Source organism: Balaenoptera borealis (genome assembly GCF_965194805.1).
Source record: "Balaenoptera borealis genome assembly, chromosome: 5".
NCBI lineage: Eukaryota > Metazoa > Chordata > Mammalia > Artiodactyla > Balaenopteridae > Balaenoptera > Balaenoptera borealis.
In genome coordinates this window covers 98,537,245-98,560,942 of record NC_138862.1, presented here as the reverse complement: position 1 = coordinate 98,560,942, position 23,698 = coordinate 98,537,245, and the positions used below count along the sequence as shown (strand labels likewise).

The 23,698-nt window shown below is 34.5% G+C and overlaps 1 protein-coding gene across 3 annotated transcripts in view; it reads right to left on the bottom strand.

Annotated features, from left to right (window-relative positions):
* The window catches only part of PDCD10 (programmed cell death 10), a 39,970-nt gene that overhangs the window by 6,000 nt on the left and 10,272 nt on the right, over window positions 1-23,698 (bottom strand). For all 3 annotated transcript variants that reach the window (XM_082394251.1, XM_082394252.1, XM_082394253.1), the window contains 4 exons: window positions 16,856-17,066; window positions 9,404-9,457; window positions 4,429-4,546; window positions 3,127-3,253 (listed from right to left, as the gene is read on the bottom strand). In XM_082394251.1, coding sequence (XP_082250377.1) covers window positions 3,127-3,253; window positions 4,429-4,546; window positions 9,404-9,457; window positions 16,856-16,951 — 395 coding nt within the window. In that variant the 5' untranslated portion in view covers window positions 16,952-17,066. The remainder of the gene's footprint in view (window positions 1-3,126; window positions 3,254-4,428; window positions 4,547-9,403; window positions 9,458-16,855; window positions 17,067-23,698) is intronic.

The following is a 23,698-nucleotide window of genomic DNA, read 5'->3' as shown; positions in this document are numbered from 1 at the left end:
AGAAAATACCGGCACACACACAAAAAATACTTCAGACAATTAAACAAAATAAAGAACTGTGGAAAAACTGAGGGTAAAATAATTATAATGCAATTATATGCAGTTTGGAGTTAATGGATTCTGTGATACGGGACATATAGTATGTGTAAGTAGAAAGGAATTTTAGCAACTTGCAGGTTGCTGAAGGGGTTAAGGGGGCAACTCTGGGGAACATATACGCTGAAAGAGAGGACCACAGGCATCAGAAGAAATGTAATACGTCTTATTAAAAAAACTGCATGGAATAGCAGAGCTTCTAACTGTATCAAGCAAATTTGTATAATTATGTTTATACAAACACTCTAAAGGAAGGAAATTCCTACACTGTATGTTTAGTTTGGTCTAGACTGGACACCTCTGGAAAAGCTATTTTGAGGCCAGCATCAAAACCAAACGTTGGTTTTTCACCTCTGAATATGCAAATGTAGATTATAAAGAGTAAATAGATAAATGCATAGCTTTCTGGACTATTAAATCACCAGTTTCCACTAGTCATCCATTAATTGGAATGTATCCTAAGAATTAATTTTATAAAATATTTGCATAAGCTCAAATGTAGTCAAACAGACACATTCATTAATCAAAAGTACTTTTAAAATAATTTGTTTGCTGGATCATTTTTCCTAATCAACTTCATAGAGAGAGGGAAAAAAAAATCTTATTTCACAATGCTTTAGGTGCTGTGAGTGTATGCTAGGTTCTGTACTAGGTATCATGTATATCATTTCAATTCTCGCAACTATTACCCTCATCTTCACAGGCAGAAACTAGAATCACAGAAGCTAAGCAAATTATCCAAGGTCACACAGCAAAATGCTGGAATGGGGAGTCAAACCTAAGTCTGCTGATATATACAAAAATATATGGATATTTGTTAGCTGACAGGAATCTTTTCTCCTATAACATTTTGTACAGTACTTGGTATAGTAGGTATTTAATCCATGCTTATTGAAAAATATTGTTAAAATATTTTGAAAGAAGAGGATATATCCACCTTAAATATGAGAAAGTAAAATATTTTAAAGAAAAATAATAACCGTACAATATGTTGTGCTTGAAGGATAAACCATTTTATATTTTGGTGCAATTTTATCCACTAATTTGTCAAACAATTAACACTGGTAACAATATATATCAAAAGTTATCAATATATATCAGTGATACAAATAATTATACCTTAGCCATCCATGCTAATGCACACATGGCTGAATTTCAGTCTCAGAAACAATATATATTAACAACAAACTTTCCATGGCAAATTATCCCTCCTAAAATGGATACGAAATAAATTTTAATTGCCAATCATCTTAATTCAGTTGGCTGAATACACTCCAGAGAACAGAACGGAAATATTACTACTGCCCCATAAATGAGAGACAAGACCCTAATTCAGCCTTTGTCAAGACTCTTAGGCTCTTGACCTCAACTCCCTTTTGATCAAAATGCGGCTATTAATAAATTGGTTTTCAAACTGTATCTCTTTAGAGCCACACTGGGTTTAGCAGAGACGTCTCCAGGACTTCCTAAGATGGAAAGAGGGTATCAAAATAGCAGGATGAGGGCTCCAGACCTACCATCTCTATCTGAGCTTCAACTACAACACCGTTCTGCCTCTTTCCTACTGACACCCTAGATAGGATGTCCTTCACCACACCTCTTCCAAACAGCAGAAACATTCTTTTTTTCAATCACCAGATTAGATCAACATTATGCATCTATGATTGGGAAGCAGCAGAGAAGTCCCAGGAGTCAGTCTGCTTAGGCTCAAACCAAGTTATAGAAATGTAGCATATGATCACCAAAATAAATTAAACCTTAAATCACCTGAAAATTTTAGAACTAAGTGTTTAAACAGCTGTGTTTGAGATCACTGATAATTTATCCTTTTATGGGCCAAACATGTTCACTTTATACCAAACTGAAAATAAAAAGCTGTATTAAAAACTGTTAAAGTTGGGGTTTTCCAATAAAGGTAAAATATTCACCTTAGGGTTTATCCCCTGTGACATGGATTTTGGCTAGTCAATGAAGTCTTTTGTACTTTCTGATCCTCAATTAGAGGACCAAAAAGAAGGGGGTCACTCCTTGATAGCTGGGTTGGTACCTGTCACCGTTATTTTCTAAAATGGGTCATACTCCTCCCTCTAACGCACTCAAAATAGGTGGCCAAATAGCGAAAATAGAAGTTTGCAATGTGAATTACAAGGAATACTCTTCCCCTGAGATGTATGCTAATATTTATTCCAAGGTGGTCTCCTTCAGTTCTTTAAAGATACAACATATGATGCACCTTCTTCCAGAAAAAGATCTGTGCTAAGTTCTTCCTTTCTAGCAATTTCTACTTGTGGTTTCACCAAAAGGTTGCATTCATAGTGCCACTACAGTTAGTCCCAGCTTTCTCTGTTTTCTACCCATTGAGGCTGAAGAAAATTATCTGACTCTTTAGTTTGAAAATACTTATCTAGAAATTATGCTTGGAGCTTCCCCCTCATTCCTCCGCCCTCTCACCCCCGAGGAGAGTGCCCCTGGGTTGAGGCACTCGTGCCCCTGCTCGAGAATGACCCTTTTTGCTGCTGCCCATCAACCAGCCTCCTGGCCTCACACAGTTCTCTGTCTTTTTTAACCTATATCCCAAAGGCAAGGATTTTTGGAGGTTCACCATTTGGTCAACATTAGAAAGTGCTATTCATCACTAAGGGTACATTATTATGCTAATGACTTGTACCATTTCTGAAATAAAAACAATATTGGTACCCTTTGTTATCAATCTCTATAATTTATCCAACTCCTCTCTTCACTTTAATCTAACATTTACATTTTTCCATTTCTCACGAAGTTCAAACTGCATTCCAGTTTATGCACATTTCACTCTGTTTTTAAACATTCTAAAAAATGTTACTGTACTCAGAAGCCAAAGGGACAGTTTAGAAGTTAATAATAAAAATGTAGCAATTAAAATTTTCAAATATTTTATTTCAAATTAATATTTCAATTTAATATTAATATCATACCAACGTAAAACATACAGAATGAGTGGTTCCTTTGAAGTACTTAAAAAAAATAAGAACCAAATAAAAAGTTGCTTACTTGATTGTCTGCAGAAACCTCACTCTGTCATTGATCTCATCTGGGATCTTACTGAGAATTTGTTTAAGTGCTCGTGCCTTTTCATTTAGGTCCTGGAATTCTGGCTCCGGTCGTTCAATCATATACTCTGATAAAATACATAATAAAAAAAAAATCATGCAACTTGCTGCCAAATTCAAGTCTAAGAATTTCCAATGTGTTGGTCAAGGAGGTGGTGGGGGGGAGGGGGGAGATAAAGGCCAGATAATTAGGGAAGACAAGGTTGCAAAGCAGAAGTCATTACAGTTCAACTTAGTTCTGTAATTATATTAGGGCTCCCTCCAAATAAAATATCAGAAAATGAAAGACTGAACATTTTCAATTTGGGGTAAATGGAAACCCATGAAATCTTAAAAATTAAAAAAATTAAAAAAAAAAAAATAAATACAATTTAAAAGGGAGGCTTAATCAAGTTTTTCAGGCCTCTCAAGCTACATTTCACAAGGAAACCTTAAAGTAAGTAACATTTGTAACAAATACAATGGCAATGGGGAATATGAGTTTAATAAAAACCTCTATACTGAATGTACTACCAGATTCATTATAGACTTGGAAACATTACAGCTCTACCAACTCTTCAATATAACCCAGCCTAACAGGCTACAGATGCTCAAATCTAGAATAATGATGAGGACTTTCTCATAATTTATGGAATCAGTTGAAAACATCTACATCTACTTTTGTTCTCCCTTAATAAACATGGGAAATTATACCTCTATGTTTTTCTAAATTAGTGGGAACTGAATTTAATTCAGTTAAGCTAAATTTAACTGAAACACATTTCTAATTATTTAGAAAAGCAAAAATGTGAAAAGAGGCCAAAAGAATGATTATTACATTGTTCTCTCGAATCTGTGTTTGAAAAAAAAAAATACGCAATACTAAAGTTTAAAAAGAAGAAACTCATTACTTTCAAACTGGTATTTGCATAAAGTCAACACAAAATAAAATAACCATTCCAAACAGCTTGTCTCTTGGTGAAACTAGAACTCATCAAACATATCAATTAGTAGGGGAAAAAATTAAAGCATGCAGCATAAACAAATGCTTTACTTCAAGTAATTAAATCTGACCAATATAAAATAAGAACTACATTTCTATTGTACATGGGTTTATTTTTTCCCACTTTCAAAACAATAATAATAACAATAACAATAAGAGGGAAGGGAGAAGGGGAGGAAGTCCCTTTTATCAAATAAGAAAGGTCTGGAGGAAGAGCTTTTCAGCAACTGTAAGGAACTAAACAAGACTCCTTCTGATTACCTTCTACATCATCAGCTGCCATTCGAAGAAGGGACTCTGTGAAGTTGACTTCTACACTTTTTTTCTCTAAAATTTTCATAATGATGTCTTGTGTGAGTCCTGGATTTTCTTTTTCAGCCTATAAGAAAGAGAAAGCTAGTTTTGAAATATAGAAACTAAATTAGCCATTTCAAAGCCAAAACCTAATTGTTTAGAACCTGTTGGGACCTCCTTAAACTGATCAACTTATAAATAAGAGCAGAAATCTTTGCAAAGCAGGTGTCGTGATGGCACTCACTTATGTTTGGGTACAGCTTGTGCATCCGTAACTTCTTATTACAGCCATGGTCCCATTTTCCATTTCAACATAAAGTATTTAACATTTCCTACTTCTCATTTACACTCTCTTGCAATCAAACTAATAACAAACGTAGAAATAAAGATTATATATATACTGGTAGTTCTTCAATTACTTTTTTCAATAGATTAAAGACACTGAAGATTTTTAGCTTTTTTTTCATTACGTAAATATTTCGACTTGAGGATCAAGCAGTAACTCATCTCACCAAATTTTTGCAGATTCTTTGCATTTAAATTAACAGAATGTCAGGAAAAACAAACCAAAACAAAAAAATAACCCTTCCTTTGGAGGTTTTATTGAAGCTATGTGATCCCTTAACTACATTCCCACACAATGATTTTCATTTCCTATTTTTGCAGCAAGAGTATTTCCTTCACTAGCTTTCAGAACATCATTAATCCTTTTACTACCTCCTGAGCTTGTTTCACTAATGAGTTTGCATTGATTCATGTTACTTACACTCCCTTCGGTACTAAAATCTTCTAGTCATTTCAAGATTGAGCATAAAGAGTTCTGAGTTTACCAAAGTTAATTTTCGAGATTTTGGTTTTCCTTTGTAATTCTGTCCCATTTTATTATTTTAGAAAATTTTATAATCACATTCAGTTTCTTTTAGGATGCCTGCCAATTTTAATCATTATGCTGATGATTTCCTATCTTTTTTGCCCTGATATTAAATAGCAAACACAAACACAACTTATGATCTATCAGATAGCAATCTATTTGCTTCCTGATGTGCCAATTATGTTTAACCTCTGCCTCCTCAATTCCATTCTGGTATCACTGCAGATTCAGCTTTATTTGGTTCCTATTGCTCTTCACATTATAACACCTTGCTTCTCATTAATTTCAAGTACCAAAAACCGAAAGCTTATGGAATGAAAGGAGAAAAAATATACACATTTATCTCAGTCCTGGGATCATTTTAACTGCTGTCAAATGCTACACAGGAAAATCATTTTGATAGTTGATTAATAATAATAAAATATGTCCTACTGAATTCCATTTCTTTTATAACCTGTTTTGATTTTTCCTCTCATGAATATAATTAAGGAAGAATCTACTTTAATAAGATTTGCCATTAAAAGAAAAGCTGTACAAATATGGCTTAAGACGGTATCAACATTATTAATCTGGTAAACTGCCACAAAATAACATATAGTATACTAATTAAATAAGCCACTATTTGATAACAGTGGTTTATCTTCTCTAAGTAGCATTAAATCTACCTACATAACGAATTATCTTGGAAAGCAGGGGAGCATTCTCTATGTGCTTCCAGAGAATGCCAACAGAAAAATAATGCCTCTCTGATTAAGTTATAATAAGCTACTGAAAGAATTAAATGCTGAAAGCCTGAGAACAAAGTTTTCAATACCAAGTTCATCTGCAGTCCCCAAATGCCAAAGCTGGAGCGTTACAGAGTTCTTACAGAGAGAGGTCCCTAACTTTCTTAGTTCACAGTGTTCTTAGTACCAAAAGAAATACCTAACATTGCTGTGTATTAAGTAAAGTACAAACAACTTAATAAATACATCCTAACAACTTAATAACCTTTAAAATTACATGAATTGAAAGAAAAGTATTTTATTTTATTCTTAAATAACCACAATCCCTAACAAGATGTGTGCACCTGTTGGGCACTGCACAATTTCTCAAATGTTGGAATTAGACCCTTCTACCCTCATTTCCTGTTGTACATTGATTTTCTTGTGATACTTGCATTCTGTCAACAGCAGTGGCCAAAAGTCCAGTTTCACAAAGATATGACATCATTGAAAGGAATGTAGCCCAATCAAATATGCTGAAACTGCAAACTATTTCAAGATAGTCATTCATACAGTGTCAACCTAATGTTGAGTATCACTGTGGTTCCTTCAAATTTTTAAAATATCTCACGACACCACTGAGTTTGCTGCGTGGTCCTGGAGTGCCTCGGCACGTACTTTGGGAACAGTAGTCTAGCATCTTAGCTATTTTTTATCTTAAAAGCCTTAAATTTAATCAGTGACTCTAGTTGACAAAACAAATATATCTACCCTTAAATCAGAGATTCTATCTATACCTTCAAGATTTCCCTCAGAATACAACCTTAAACTCTGCTGTCCAACTTTTCTGAAAAATCCAAGAGTGAGAGAAAACTATCCCAAAGGCAATAACATCCACTCTTGTGGAGCAATGATTCTCAACACTATCAGAACCTCCCAGAGGGCAAAGGAATCAACAGCAGGATAGATATCATAAAAGACAATACTAACTAGTATTGTTTTATCTTTGGAAAAATTATTTTAATCTTTTTTCTCCAGATAACAAAACTAGATATTAAAGCTTGATAAATATCACTGTTGTTGTGGACCAAGAACTGGAAACATGAATATATATATATATGGATATAAATATGGATATATGGCTGGGCAAGAAACATGAAACAAGGTTTTTTTAATCTTTTTCAAATAAGTTAGTGTAAAAATTACAAAAATCTTAATTTTTTTAATGCATGTCCTCCTTTAAAGTCATTTGAAATTCTAACAAATATAGTAATTAAGAATAAATCAATGTAAAACTAATATATTTTCCTCCAAATAACTTCCACTATCCCCAATTAAGAATCAGTGCCGTGGATAAAATTATCCATGTATTAAACCAGATCTATAATAACCACATACTTTAAACACAGTTTGCTTTTTAACTGTACTTTAGAGTTAAAACATCAGCTTATATATAAGGATATTAAGAAAGAGCTTAATGAAATTCATTATTTTATCTCTTTTATGAATGTCATTGAGTATATACCATATACTACTTCAGAGAGGGTCTTCTTTATGAGGACACACAGGAGAAATTTCTCTCTGTTCCTGATGTCAGAAAAGCTAAAAAACTGACTTTTGCCTTATCGATACTACAGTGTGCAACAGATCACTTTTCCTTCTTTTCTTTGGCCACAAAGATGCTTAAAATAGTCCCCCTCCTGCCTCCCTAATGACCAAATATACCCTTCCAAACCACACTGATACTTAATGGAAAGCAGAAAAAAAACACTAAGGATTGTGCTGCTTCACTGATTCTCTTCATTAACCCAATGATTTGGCAGGATGTATTTTAATGAAATTAGTATGTATGTGTACACAGGCACTGCATTTTAGAGTATTAAACACATCAAAATAGCTCTAATCCAACACACACAAGGTAATTTCTTCTAGTGAAATACGCAGATGTCTAATGACATTATTTATGCTATCAGTTAAGAGTGGTATCTATAAACTAATCTTTGCCATAAAAAGAAATCAAGCTGGATGGATTTATAGTTTCAACTCCAATGAGGCTCAAATATAAACTTTTTCTAGATTTAAACATTAAAATACTTTCCTTGAAATATAAGTTGTTTTAGCTATTGATGGGAGCAAACACACAAAAAGTAAATAAAAATTAAGACTTTGGGTATCTTGATACGTATTTAGGATGGGATGGATTAAGTTTTTTTTTTTTTTTTTAAAGTATTTGTTTATTTATTTATTTTGGCTGTGTTGGGTCTTCGTTTCTGTGCGAGGGCTTTCTCCAGTTGCGGCAAGCGGGGGCCACTCCTCATCGCGGTGCGCGGGCCTCCCACTATTGCGGCCTCTCTTGTTGCGGAGCACAGGCTCCAGACGCGCAGGCTCAGTACTTGTGGCTCACGGGCCCAGTTGCTCCACAGCACGTGGGATCCTCCCAGACCAGGGCTCGAACCCGGGTCCCCTGCATTGGCAGGCAGACTCTCAACCACTGCGCCACCAGGGAAGCCCTGGATTAAGTTTTATATGAAAGACTGTACCCAATATGTACAGTAGGGCTGTCCAATAAATATAATGCAAGAAACAATGAGGAGCCTATGTAATTTTAAATTTTCTAGTAGCCACATTAAAAAAGTAAAAAGAAAAAACATGTGAAGTTATTTTAAGAGTACATCCAAAATATTACCATTTCAACATGTAATCAACATAATATACTTATTACTGAGCTATATACATTCTTTTTTTTTTGGTATTCACCCTCAAAATCTAGTGTGTATTTTATACTTGGAGTACAACTCAATTTGAACTCGCCATATTTTAAGTGCTCAACAGCAACACGTAGCTAGTGATTATCAAATGAACATCTCAGGTCTAGAGACAATGAAAAAATTCATTCAAGTGACTCAGCTGTACATCCTCAAAATATCCTTAATCTGACATACACAGAGGTCTTATTTTCCCACTCAAAAGTACTGTTTTATACTTATGTTCTATAGGTAAACAATACGAAGAAAATCTTTGAGTTATAACTTTATAAAAGTTTTAATAAGTCAAATAAAACAGAATTTAAAAATATACTCTAAAGCTAAACAGAACACTCTGAAGAAGTCAGTTTCAAAAGCACGAAGTGACAAAAGCTGAATGCTAAGGAAACAGCGCCTGTTCCAGCTCACTCTTTAGAAGTGTTTTAAGCTTTAAAGAGTACACTAAAACAAGCACAAGATGACTGAAAAGGTTTTCACTAAAAAACAAAACAAAACAGGTTTTCACTAAAAAAATAAAGAAATAAACTGGCAATTATCACATGGTATTTAGATTTATATATAACATACATTTTAATCATCATAATAAATTATCTGCATCTCACCTTAATGAAAGCCGCTCTCAGTGTCTGAGCTGCAGACAGATTTACTCGTTCTAGCTGCAATAAAAATTTTAAATCATTATTAACATCGATTTTCTTGGAAAAAGCACATTTCTGATATTTCATTCGGCAGTAATCACATTGATATGTTCATCGATTAACAAAAATACTTGTTAATGATTCTAAATCACCATAATTCTTCAAATAGACAGGCAATCTAAAATTTTCATTAAAATCATGAAAAATTAAGGCATGTATATCAGTCTCTTAATTTATTCCTTTTAAAAAAATACTCTACCTTAAAGATAGATTTAAGATAAGCACAGAATACAAAATAACATTAAGTCCCTATAGAAAGAATAAACATATTCACTTAAATTTCTGAAAATAGGGAGGGTTCAAGATTAACTCTCAGTGCTCTGTTGCAAATACATGGCAAATTATGTGTGTACTGACTATAAAATGACCAAAACAAAGAAAATATCTATTACTTAAGATTCTTTGTATTTACTACCTTACTCTTTTAAAATTGCTTTTCAATCCCCTCAGTCAGGCATTAAACTGAGATTAATCTTTTTTATTAATTAGCAGATAGCACTGATAAAAGGTTTGACAGTTAAATTGAAGACTGTGGATCATCTGGATTTCAGAGATGCTTTCATCTGTCCTCTATTTTTTTTTTTTTTAACCAGGATTAAAATATGGTTACCTAAAATCATGAGTCAAAAGCTCAAATGCTTTTAATTCTTATATTGAATGTGTAAGGTTTACAATTCTGAAAGATAAATGTCCTTATTAGACACTATATAAGTTGCTTTTCAGTGAGCTGAAGAAGGCATGCAATTTCATTAAAAAACTCCATTTTTTGAAGAGTTAACTGCCAGGCTTAAAATAACTAGCTTCAGTTAAAATCAGATTTCCTTAGTCCCTAAGAATTAGGCCAGTTAACTCAATAAAACTCAACATAAATATTTTTTATTTGGAACAATATTCAATGTTCAAAAACAATGTAACCTTTGTAGATTTTTATGCAAGTAGAATATTTCTACAAAAATCTTATGATTATATATCACATCATACAATAAATATTCCTTTCAATTCCTTAAGGCAATGAAAATGTTTTCCTTTATAAATGACATACACACACACACACACCCCTAATGAATCTCCAACAGTTTAAATCAATTTATTTTCTAAACAAGACAGAAATGCCAAAAACCTTATCTCCTTACGAGTTATCACCTTAAGCAAAAGGCAAAAACAACAAAATCTGCCAAGATAAATAATTTATCTCCAAAAATAAACAATGGGCCATTTAATTTAGTATTTAACTTGGTTTCTACAAATCTTGTAAAATCTAACATTGCCCTGGTAGGTCAAAGGAAAGACACAAGGGGACCCAGGTAGGCAAAAACAGCAAATAAGCAACTAAATAAGGTAGGTATATTAATTAATGAAGGTATATTTCCCAAAATTAAAATTTTCCTCTTTGACCAAATTAATTTAATCACAATAAATCCCAATGAATAGTAAAATAACAATACAGCTCTTCTGATCTCAAGTTCATGTTGTGCAAGGGAGGCAGGGGCCTACAGCAGGATGAGTGTTTCCTCCCAGATAGGAACCCATTTCCTTGTTCGGGTTACACCACCCTCTGACCTCTTCTGACAAGTCAAAGGTCTGAGTCAGATGTGTGCCTTCAAGTATCGGCATTATTAACTCATTCTGTACTGCCCTGACTGGTATGTGAAATGGTCAAGGGAAGTAAAAGAGGCCCCAAAAGTCAGTGAAGAACTATAAAATTGGTCAAGATAGACATCTACATCTCTAGATTTCTAGATTAAGTTTACATATATATATATACCTTAGGAAAGACAGAAAGGTCAGACTTAACGTACTGAATCAAATCTGTGAGCTGTGAAGCACCTGACCAGAACTCTGCTAGGAATCATTTGGGGATACATTATTTACCCACACATCTTGCAATAAACCCACCAGGCTTTATTACTCATATGATATCAACATTGCCCAAGAAGTACCAGGCACAGAGGCACATACATACATTCAAAAAATATTCTGAATGAAACTTAATCTTTCATCCATAAATTTATCTAAATTGTTCTTGCATCTATTTATAATTTCAGCCTGTAATACTCAGGTAGCAAGATATGTTTATACATGCCCTATTAAAAAGTGCTTCTATTTTAGGCCTCTTACATGTGATAGATGATTTCACAATAAAATCATGTTCATCTTACCTGTACCTTTCATGACAGTATCAGGTTCTGGTAATATACTAATAACAGCTACCATTTACTAAGCACATATTATGGACTATTATATAGAGTATTTTTATAGAGAGTATCTCTAATCCTCATAATAAATCTGTAACTATCAGCATCTCCGTTTTACAGAGGAAGAAACTCAGTTTGCATAAATTTACCCAACATAAAACAGCTAATAAGTACAGAGACAGGATTCACACCAGATCTGTCTGGTTCCAAAACCCATACACAAGCCACTAATGCTATCCTGCCTCCTGGTACTCACCCTTTCTGGACTGGAGTCTAACCTATTACTGAATCTCTTCAGCTACTTAAGAACGAACAAAGTCCTGAGTTTCTACCACGTGAGAGAAGTCAGTGTGAGAGATACAAAGAAATAGACTATAGTCCTGGAACCCCATAAGATTAATTTAAGTAAGTAGCTACATGGAAACTGATGGGATCACTGTCAGCTAAAGTACAAAGGAAAGTACGAAGATGAGATCTGAACTGGTCCTTGAAGAATGTGGTCCCTTAAAATCATCTTCCTTAATGTTTCTTCAGGGTAACACATGGGGGTGTAATGATGTTATGTCAGTTTGGAACAGACAATAATATCCACTTTGTTTCCTTTACTAATGGGTCCAGTATTTTTCTAACTTTTGGGATAATGGTCTTTGACTAGGGTATATTTAAAGAGCCAATGCAATCATTTTTCAGTGGTACCTGAGAGTGCATACACCATGTTTTAAGTCCAAAGAAAGAGGGGACATATGATGACACTTTGCATTAATGGATACTGGGACATGGAGAGGCACTCCTGGGTCTCTGCCATGTAGAACTTCTACGTCACAAGTAAAAAGAGTTAAAAAAAAAAAAAAAGAGAGAGAATCAGGGCGAGAGAAAAGGGCGCATACATTTCCCCTCACCTAAAGAGAGGGAAGTGCAACTGGAGGGAAATGACAGGCTGGGTGAGCCCAACATTAAGGTCTCACCCCAACCTCATGTTCTGCCTACTCTCAGTTGTGTGAACTCCTCCTGCAACTGACTCTTCATAGATCTTGAGTGCACTGAACTATTAACTAACTGCAAACTTGTCAAATTTAACTTTCTGGGTCATTTATAAAAATATTTTAAAAGCTTATAACTAATTTTAATTCCACAAAGAGCTCATTTATTATATTGCTCCCTCCAGAAATATCAGTTCATTCCTATACTTTATTTTCTAGTATCAAGTTGGTTTCTTAAACCGTAATTATAAAAAATATATCCACTTAACCCTTTGGTTGCTCAAGTTTTAAACAGTCTTGCATAAAATCTTTCAGAAGTTTTTTGGTTTTTTTTTTTTTTTTTAGGTCAAAATAATTAGATTAGTTGGTTCCAAATTGTCTATAAATCTTGCTTCCTCAAAATTAGGTATATTTTCCACATGCTGATATCCCTTACCCTTCTTCCCACCCTCCCCTCCACCCCGACGAAGATTATTGATCATATTCTTTAAAAAGAGTTAAACTGAGCCAAGAATAAAAAGAATAAAAACTCCACATACATCTCTTGTGATTCAAATGATAATGAGGTGAGTTAGGTCAAAAAAAGGAAAAAAAAAAAGCCAGAAGAAAAACAGAAGTAGATGGAATCAAGAGGCCACCCGTTAAATTTTATGAGTCCACAGAGAAGGCAAAATGCAACCATCTGTTTTGTACAGATTGATATTAAGTCCAGTAACTGGTTCTAAAAGAATAAGTTCCTGGCGTTGCCAAGTTGTCTGGCAAAAAGGTAACCAGAGCCATCTAACTAGTATAAAAATATTCCACTAAAACATTGCCTACAAGTGTGCAAAACTCTAGGGTATGATCCCAATTTTGTCAGAAAATTATGTGGAAGACTCCTTAATAATAATATCTAATACTTACTACTAATAGTACATGCCTGGTACTATTCTAAGCACTACAAAACATCAACTTATTTATTTCCCAGAGTTCTGAGTATTAAGTAAAATATTGTTTATCCTCATTTTGCAGATTAGGAAACTAAGACAAGATTATATAGCATAGTAAGTGGCAGAGGAGTAAATCAAATGCAATGCAAAATATTAATTATGATGGCTTCTTGATGGTGGGTTTGCAGGTGAAACCCATGCCTTCATTGTGGAGAAGTGCATTTACTATGCTCAAAATTTGAGGTTTGATTTTTTCAATAGGAAAAATTATATTTATAATTATATTTCACCTTAGAAAGTTCCTTTAAAGTCATAGGAGAAGAAGATAACATGATATGTCTTTTCCTGGAATGAAGAACTCAACCATATATCTTTCCTCCTCCATATACAAAGAATCAACAAAAGATAAGACAGTACATAAAAACCTGATCTAAGACTTGGCATGAGGTTTCTATAAACTTATTATTCTATCATGCAACCAGGAGACCTATTTCACAGTACATTTACAACACATGCAGTATACTTGGACTCTGAACTCTGCAGCAGCTGATTAAACGAGAAGCTTACTCCTCAGCTGTGCTGGCATAGCTTGATTAAGTTTAGCAAGCATCTAGGTCCCAGAATGCCATAAATAACTTTCCCCTGTGAGCTGCAGTAACGGTACTAAAATTTCCCCAGGTGTAAGGATGTCCTACTACCTAAAAATCTGTTCTGCAAAATGACTTCTGGGCTACCATTGTTACTATTATGAATGTAATGTTAAGGTGAGAATGCAAGCTTTTTAACTCTCACAATACACTGTGGTTAAAATTGAGTGAATCAATTTCGCTTCAGAGTAAAACTTTACCCCTACTGTGGTGCTATTTTCTGTAAAATTAATTTGACATCCATTTTATCTTTAAATCTGCAAAGCAGAGAAAAACAGAGCCAAACTAAACTCTAATTTCCCCATTACTATTTATAGAAAAATCCATGTTTGAACTATAGTTAAATATTGTTTAACTGATTAGGTACCTTATTTAAGATGGTACATTAATACACTGGAATGTCAGAGAACAATGCTAGTATTTAAAAAAAAAAAAAAAAAAAAAGCTTGATACCATGACGTTAGATCAGTAAATTCAATGTGAGAATTAGATCCTGACAATTTAACATAGTATCTCTCAGTCGGCCTCATCCAGCCATTTCATTTCCAAATTTCACTTCTAACAATTAGTTCTTGAAGCAACTATAAATCATTTGGCAACATGTTCTAATTCTAGGCCCATTAACCCATGTATGTTTTCAGATCTCAGATTTCTGGAAGAGATTTACTAGTCCCTTCATAGCCATTTCTTTTTCTTTCAAATTAATTTTTCATACACATGAATCAATCAGAAGAGGTATACCAGTATTAATCCCAACAGTTCATTTTACCAGAATCCCATCTCTTTTATAACAGTTTTCCAAAGTCAAGATTCAAATAAAATCATTTTACCATATGTCGGAAAGGGTCACTCAAATTGTTAGGAAAAAAGCTTTTCTCATTCCTCCCTCATTAACTAGAGGATCAAATTGAAGTTCTGCAATGTAAATTGCCCTCCCTTCAAATGAAGACTCAAAATAACAGATAAATATAGAAAATGTTCCCAAACAACTTGATCCAATAGCCTACAGAGTTAGCTATATAGACATGAAAAGAGGGAGCACCTCTGGGTGGAACTGTCATGATGGTTCTTGAAGAACATGCGAAGTTCAAACACTAAATGTCAAGACAGGTTACTCACCTACCCTTCAGTGACCCTCTCCTTACCTCATACCTGGTACAAGAATAATTAAATAGTTAATAATGTATTTGCTTAAACATCTGTGTTCCCTACAACTCTTGGGAAGAAGTATGCCGACTTTTTCTTCATATCTCCAGACCCTTGCTGAGTACTTGACAAATAAACCGCTGGCATTTAGTAAATATTCACTGAACAGTACTAAAGCACTTGCTTCCAACAATAACTGTAGTCTTGCAATGACTGGGTAAAGTGTTAGAACAAAATGGCAGAATTACTGGAGCGTTGGCTACAGCTGCCAGAGATGGATATAACCAGCCCTAAAAGAGTACCTCCAATGCTACCACGGTAGCAGGATAATAGGGACAGGTTTTTCAAAAGATGCCTCCTCCTTGCTTCCTCTTTAGTAAACTTCTAAATTTCCTAACCACCCAGCTAGGTGTGGTCATAAATCTAAATTCTTGCCAATGAGATGTAAATGGAAGTCTTATGTAGGACTTTCCAAAAGGTTACTTTAAGGAAGCTGAATCAGCTGGAAATAACTCCCCACCCCCTGCTCCACTTTTTACCCCTTCTAGACAACAACTTAGGACAAAATAGCAGCGGCCATCCTACATGCTGAAGTGACCTTGATAATGGAAGGCAAGCACTAGGATGATGAAACAGAAGATAGGAATCTGAGTTTCTGACAATACTGGCTCATAATACTACTACTCCTGGACCACTTACCTCCAGAATTTTTTATGTAAAGAAATAAACTTTAAAGCAAAATAATTTCACATATCAGGACGTCAGTTCACCATTAAAAGGAGGGGAGTAATTATCTCTAAGGAACTTCCAGTTCTAAAATTCTCTACATACCTTAGCATATAAACTTAAAAGAGAAACCTAAAATGTATTGGTATTATTAAGTCCTGGAAAATTCCTCAAATAAAAAAGCAACTATATCTTCTCTAGATACGAAGAATGGTATCTTCCATTTATCAGTAAAATTATGTTTGTTGCTACTGACTATAACTCATTAGGATATTTTTGTGCCTGCTCTTCTGGCTGCCTAAAATGTGCTAATCCCCAACTCTTCAACACTCTAACCCTTATTTATCTCTTTCAGATGTTAGCATATATGTCTCTTTTTCCAGTGAGGCCTGTCTTGGCCCCTAAAATAGGTCCCAACTGCTATTTTATTTAACACACTTTTTAAAAAAAAAAAAAAAACTTCCTAGCACTTACCACAATTTTTCATTTATGTAATTACTTGTATTCTTTTGTTCAATGTCTCTCTCTCCCACTATAGTGAAACCTCCAGAGGAGGAGCAAAAAATAAGGGTTTTTCCCTCGATGTTTTATGTCCAGGCCTGGCACAATGCCTAACACATAGATGGAGCCCATTTATGTAAGTACTTATTATACGAAGGAACAAACGAATGAATAAATGAAGCAAGCATTAAGGAACTGCAGAGATCATATGAAGCAAAGTTTACCCACTTACCTCATTAAACACAGGATACATGACTGCATAGAGGGGCATAGAAACCATGGAAGTGGTCTCAGCTTCATTCTTCATCTCTTCCATTGTCATCCTCATTCAAAAGCCAACTACAGTGGAAAAAGCAGTGCTAAAATGCAGAGGAATCTTCATTCACTGCAGCCTTTCTTCTCTTTTTTGTGATAAGAGAACAGGGCACAAAACATATGCTGACCTGGTTAAAGGGGAAGAAAGAACAGAGATTTACTATGTTAGAATTAATAATAAAAACTTCAGGTGTTTAACATTTTCATTAAAATACTTTTGCTAATTGTTCATTGATTTTTGTCACCTAAAAAATAACCAAAACATAGCAAGCATCAGAGATTTAAGGCAAAATTTTAAATTCTACCAAATGTGATCTATTTGGGAAAAAAATTGACCTAATTTATTAATTAAATAATTCACTTAATATTATTTAATTTTGCCAGTGTCATTTTTTGAATCTTTGTCCAAATCTGACACAGAGACTAAGAAGAAAAACCCACAGACACTGGTAGTTTGGAAATAAAATATCAAGAATTCAACAATATAAGAGAGAAATTTTGCTTTGAGGAGTTGAAGAAATGTGTTGCTTAAGAGAATGCAACTGTATTTAATTCCTTTGCTAGGCTGAAATATGAGCCTAATTATAAAGTGAAAGAGTAACAGTAGTAACATACCTATATATTAAATGATATATAATATATATGTTAAACAAAAAGCCATTAATTTTGAATAATTTCTACCATTTATAAAGCATTTTCAGATTATAAAACATATTTCACATGCATTTAGTCCTCCTAATAACTTACCTTAGAGTAACTGTCATTCTAATTTTACAGATGAAAATGTAGACTCAGAGATGACAAATAACTTGCCAAAGGTCACACATGCAGAGGCCTGTGACTTGACCCTGTGCTCTGAATCCAGATCTGACACTCCCAAATCAGAAAATAAAGTATGAAGTGAAAACCCAGAACTTCATCTACCCAGGAAAATGCCCGGAAGTTATTCATTCACTGAATAAATATATGTTTAGCACTTACTACATGCAAGATACAATGGGGGATGAAAAAGATGTGGTCTTAATCATTAAAACATTATCTGAGCCAGACTGTGGAAGACCTAAGCAGTTTGAAAACTACAAAGGCCAGTACTCATAGCTTTAAAAACTTCCAATAACCTGTCCCGTCTGAGAACTGTTTACTATTCTTCCATATAGCCCTACCAGTGAAGGGGAACTCAACACCTACAAAAACAGTTTAGCCTTATTTCTGGTAGTTCTAAACATGGAAAGTCTTTCCTGTTTCTGAGCTTAAATCTGCTCCCTGACTTCACAGAACCAAATAATTAAATAAATAATGAATAAATAAAAGGAAGAAAAGGCCAATTCCTAAATTTTATTCTATAGGACAGGAGAAAATCATTACCTAATGAGACAATTGGTACTTAAGTAGACTGTTTTGGTCATAGCATTAAGGAAAGAATGGAGGAACAGAAGTTGAAGGCAAGGAAAACTTAAAAACTAGTGTATCTAGATCAATAGGACCTGAATAATAAGCAAGAGCAAGCAGATAAATATCAATTCTGGCCCTGCTGTTCCTATTTGATTACTTAATAAGCCATTTGGTAATCTGCTTTTCCACTTAAAAATTAACTGTGAATACCTTTTCATAATCAACTTGGAATAAAGAAGAGGGGCTGAGATGCTGTCAAAATGAAAATGATGGATACTGGATGTACAGTATAAGTAGTAAATAAAAAGCATCAGTATCTATGAAAAAAGAAAGTGAAAAATAGCAGTACAGGGCCAACAACAGAACTTGAAGAGCTATTTTACTGGATGACAGAAAAAAAAAAATCTTTTGTTTATTTAATAAATATTTACTGACTATCTACACAATATTAGGCCTGGTACTAAATAGAGAGCAGTGAACAAGACAAGACCTCAGGGAGCTTATACTATGGAAGGAAAGACAGAAAATGAACAACTGTGAAAACCACACAGGATGCTGTCCTACTACGGGAGAACTGGATGAGAGGACCAGCATCACAAAAACCGGTTGTTTCAGAGAAGGTGGTCAAAAGTTTTAGATGCTCTTGAATATGGACAATAACGTAAAAAAATTTTTTAACTTGATTTCTTGATGAGGTCAAGAGTAACACTCAAAGAGTACTCTCACTTGCATACTGGCAGAGGTCACTGGCATACTGCAGGGGCTGAGGTGGTGAGGTGGTGAGCTGGTCAGAGAGGAGTCTAAGTTCTCAAGGATCTCAGTAAAAAGGAAGTGAAATATTAAAGGAGATAAAACACTGAAGTATGCTCAATGGGATCATTTTTGTCTTTCACTCGTTTGAACACATGCCTATCCCTGCATAAATAAAGGCAGACAGAGTTGAAGGGATCAGTAAAGTGGCTAGAGTCACTTTCTGAATTCCTGCTGATACCCACCAATCTACCCCACTAAACCTGCTCACTTAATTTTCACTTTTTTAAATACTGGCATGGAATTTTTTTAAAAAAAATTTTGTGTAATAAGTAGCATTGTACCACCTCAGAAAATTTTCACTTAAAATATTTATGATTTAAGTCAACTGTCTCTCCCTCTGTATATATATATATTTATTTTTATACATATAAATATATACATATTTATTTCTTGCCTCTAAAACTAACTTTACAGGACTATCAGCTACTATTTGTCATATTAAAAAGACAATATTATAGCAACATTATGGGCTACATAGGTGGCTGGCCCACTCCACACTTAACCACCTTTTAAAATATTGTTCCTATGGGAAAATGTTCCAAAGAACCAATTTACATCTAACCTTTTCAGAACACACGTTCACAAGCTGGGGCCAAACACAGTTTCATTAGTGTTTACATGAGATTAAAAATCAACAATAAGGCTTTTTAAATATTAAATTGTTCTGCCACTTTTAATTCAACTTCAAGTTAAAATATGCTGTCATTCCTTCTACATGCTTCTTCATTTGAAACGGTTTAATGGACAACCTGCCGATTACTCCAAGCCACTCCAATGCCAAACTCAGTCTTCGGAGTTTCTGCCCTGCACTACCCAACCAACCCACAGGAGTCTGTTCATTTAAAGAACTATACTTGGGTGTATCTTAAGGCTCAGAATCAGCATTTCCTGAAACAGCCTCATTTTACTCCATCTGGGCACAACAGAGCCAAAGCTATTTACTCACGAAAAAAATGAGTGAACAAAGGGAAGTTCTTGGTATTGATGTATGCAGTTCTTGGGGAGAAACAGAAGCTTCCCAAGTAAAGTAAATTCTACACCTAAAAAATATTTGTAGGCAGGTCTATTTGCCTTGTTTTTCTCTATAGTGAAATCTAGTACTTAGTTCCCTTACGTGGTCCTAAGTTCTTAATAATCCCTTTAATTTCCCTCCATAAAGAGGGGAAGTTTTATTTATTTTTGTTGGATCTCCAAACTGTCCATAATATTTAGCTAAAAGAAGTTTGTTTATTCTAGCAGTAAACAGAACCCATGAGTTCATGTTACAGTTTACAAGTGTAGTTCTTTTTTCCAATAGCCATTACAGTCAGCATAGCAGGTACATAATAGACACTTTATGAATGTTTGTTGAATGAATAAATCAATGAGATAAGAGATGGGCAATTGATAAGTTGAATCAGTCTTGCTAATACTTCTCAAATATCAAGCCTAGCAAAACAAAAACAGACACAGAAATCTAAATAATTTTATTAACAAAGTCTGGACCCAGTTACATTTACCAGTTTTTACTTCTTTTGGCTATCCCAAGCTCTTCTTACCATAGTAAGCTAGGAGAATATAAGCATCAGATAGCTGCAAATAAAACCAGAATTCCAACAGAAATTCACATGAAAACCAAATAAAACCAAAGAAAATAAAACAGAGATTATAAATTCTAATGTCTCAATTTTATTAAGGCTACCAGGACATGATCCTAGGGACATAACTGCTGTATAATTTAATAGTTCACAAAATTCTCAAAGTGCAAGCATTTCCAACATTGGTTAACCTTGCTTTACACATAAGAAAGATCCTAAAAATCACCCAACTTTTAGCAGAAAGCAAAACTTTTTCTACGAGAAAAAGTGGAAGAGTGGTGCAGTTTCCAAATGTTGGATGACCTAAGGCATCACAATCACTTCAGGGCCTATTAAAAACACAAATCCCCAAGACTACTCAATCAGAATCTCCAAGAAAGGGTCAAGGAAGCTGTATTTTAACAGCCAGCCTAGATGATTCTTGTGAACAGAACCGGCTGGAAATCACTGGTATGGAAAGAACAGTGGCTAGAGTGAGAAAAAAGAGCTGCTAAGGCCAGTCTTGAGACATAGGTAAAATTAAGTTTGACTCAGTATCTGAGACAGGGGTTTTTGGTCCTGACTTTGTAGAAGTTTCACTTAATCACTGACCTTGTTTCCTCATCAGAAACAGAAAGGGGGTAAAAATTATATCATCTTAAAGGCCATGGTACTCTAAAATTCAGTGATAATAAAATTTTATTACTGGTATCTCCTACAGGTTCCAAAGTAATCTCGTGGGAAATTTTTAAAAAAGAAAAAGATCTCATCAGATCTTAAAAAAATTCACTAATTCCAATAAGGAGATCCTCTTCAATAGTTGGTTGATTCAGGGTTTCAAATAACTGACAACCCCTTGCTTTCTCTCAAGCATCCGGCATCACGAATCACACCCAGAAACTAATTTATTCCAAAGTGGGTATAGATCAGTCTGGCCACTTCACATAGCTGGAAAAGTGAGCATCTGATATCACAACCTACCTTTTAGGGCCTTCTCATGCTAAAATATTGTAGCCACTTCCAAACAAGAGACAAAAAGGTTTAGAGGAGGAAGCTAGGAAAAAGGCAGGCAGAGGAACAGGGTAAGTAAGAGATCCTACTTAGACCAAAATGAGCTTGAACCTTCAGGATACACCTACATCTCTCTCCTTCCTCTGCAAATTATATTTTCTATAATTCAAGGTCCTCCATTCTACAGTTTTCTTCTTGAATAAGGTAATGTGGAACTCAGCCTCCCTGAACATGCACTGCTGTCAGCTTAGTATTGATAGAATTTTGCATTTAGGGACCTCTAGGAACAATCTCTTCTTAATGGTAGGTGTAATGTATTACATTTTGCCACTGTATTTGTTTATATGTATCAATTTTTTCTAGGCTTCTCCAAAATAAGAAATGCACAATTTGTGCAGATATGTGAAAGGAGTGTAAGAACGATCTGAAAACATGGGCTCAAATCCTGTCATTATAAACCATCTTGTCTCTGAGCAAGTCACTTGACCTATCTATGCTTTAGTTTTTTAAGATGGACCAAAACTGAGCTGTATACTTGAAAGTGATATAATTAGACTGAAAGATGAAGTAATTTCTAAATCAAACCATAAAGCCTCTATATTAAATCACTTTAATTTACTAAGTTACTAAGCACTGTATTTTTGCAGTTTTAAGTAACTATTTAAAGAAAGTATACATTCTGCAAAGAATTATCACTTCACTGGAAGATCTGACCTCAGTCAGATTTGTAAAGGCACCTCCTCTGTTATACCACAATTTCCAGGAATCGGATACCACCAACTGTTTTTTTTAAAAAAAAAAAAAAAAAAACAAGATCAAAAAGATATAATCTCTAATATCTCTGTAAACATGACGGACCAAACAAGCATTTACTGAGTTATTAATTAAGAAATAATAGAGGTTCTAACTAAAACAACATCTGAAAATTAAGATGTTTTTGAAAATAGGTAACACTGGCAAATTAGCACACAATGACCCATGAAGGAAAAATGCCTAAATGTAAAATTTAGCAATTTAACTCCATTTACTTTATCATTCTTTGTTAAACTCCATATAGCTTTCACAGACAAGTGTTCCTTAATTATTAAGCAGATCTGGTTCTAAACATATACTTATAAATCAGTCATTTAAAACTTACTGTTTATTTTTTTATAGAGGGTTAAGTGAGGGTTAAGGGAGGGTTAAGGTTCTAAGAAAGACTTCAAAGTTCACAATGTTACCTAAAGGAAAATAGTAATAGGGCTGTTTGAATTATACAGTGCCCACCCTCCCAATCCAGTTTCACTCACTTGAGGTCAACTGCGGTCCAAAAATTTTAAATGGAAATTTCCAGAAATAAACAATTCATAAGTTTTAAACTGCTCGCCATTCTGAGCAGCATGACGTAATCCTCACACCCTCCAGCCTGAGACCCCCCAACCATAGATATCGTCTGCTCCCAACATGCAACCATTGACATCATCATGCTTGATGATCCTCCTTCTGACGTATCATCAGAAGGTTACTAGTAGCCTAACACTACATCAAAATGCCTACATCATTCACTTCGCTTCACCTTATCACTCAGGCATTTTATCACCTTGCATCATCACAAGGGTAAGTATAATACAATAAGATATTTTGAGAGACCACATTCACATAACTTTATTACAGTGCGTTGTTATAATTGCTCTATTTTATTACTAGTTATTGTTGTTAATCTCTTGCTGGGACTTCCCTGGTGGTCCAGTGGTTAAGACTTCACCTTCCAATGCAGGGGGTGCAGGTTCGATCCCTGGTCGGGGAGCTAAGATCCCACATGCCTCGTGGCCAAAAAACCAAAAACATAAAACAGAAGCAATATTGTAACAAATTCAATAAAGACTTTAAAAATGGTCCACATCAAAAAAATCTTAAAAAAAAAATCTCTTCCTAATTTATAAATTATACTTTACCACACATATGCATGTATAGGAAAAAACAGTATATAGAGGGGATGGTACTATCTG